General features: G+C 64.8%; 1 protein-coding gene across 1 annotated transcript in view; it reads left to right on the forward strand.

Moving 5' to 3' along the window:
* Window positions 1-185: 185 nt before the first annotated feature.
* The window catches only part of LOC104538404 (striated muscle preferentially expressed protein kinase-like), a gene marked incomplete at both ends in the record, with an annotated part of 3,865 nt that continues 3,669 nt past the window's right edge, over window positions 186-381 (forward strand). Inside the window, one exon of the mRNA XM_010181597.1 lies at window positions 186-225. Within this exon, the coding sequence (XP_010179899.1) occupies window positions 186-225 (40 nt within the window). The remainder of the gene's footprint in view (window positions 226-381) is intronic.

The following is a 381-nucleotide window of genomic DNA, read 5'->3' on the forward strand; positions in this document are numbered from 1 at the left end:
ACGGTGGGGTTTGGCCTGGGGGGGGGGGGGGGGGGGGCGTGTGTGTGTGTGTGTGTGTGTAAGCGGTTGTGGGTGTGAGCGGTGCTGTGTGTGCTGTGTGGGTGTGTGGTGCCAGCAGTGTATGTGTGTGTGCAGATGTGGGGTGCTGTGCCGTGGGTAACCTTCTCTTCTCTTTTCCTTTGCAGAAGACCGGCCACTCGCGGCGCTTTGGGCGCTTCACGCATGGTGCGTTGAGTTACCAGGACCCAGCTCCCCACACTGGGATGGGGTCTGGCCCCACTGCTGTGCTGCGGGGGGTGCAGCGAGCCAAGGCTAGGCAGGGCTGGGCTGTGGCTCGCCCCACCCCAAAAAAGAGTAGCTGTGGACCGCGGGGCCCACCGC

The sequence above is a fragment of the Mesitornis unicolor genome, unplaced genomic scaffold (genome assembly GCF_000695765.1).
Source record: "Mesitornis unicolor isolate BGI_N332 unplaced genomic scaffold, ASM69576v1 scaffold34843, whole genome shotgun sequence".
Taxonomy (NCBI): Eukaryota; Metazoa; Chordata; class Aves; order Mesitornithiformes; family Mesitornithidae; genus Mesitornis; species Mesitornis unicolor.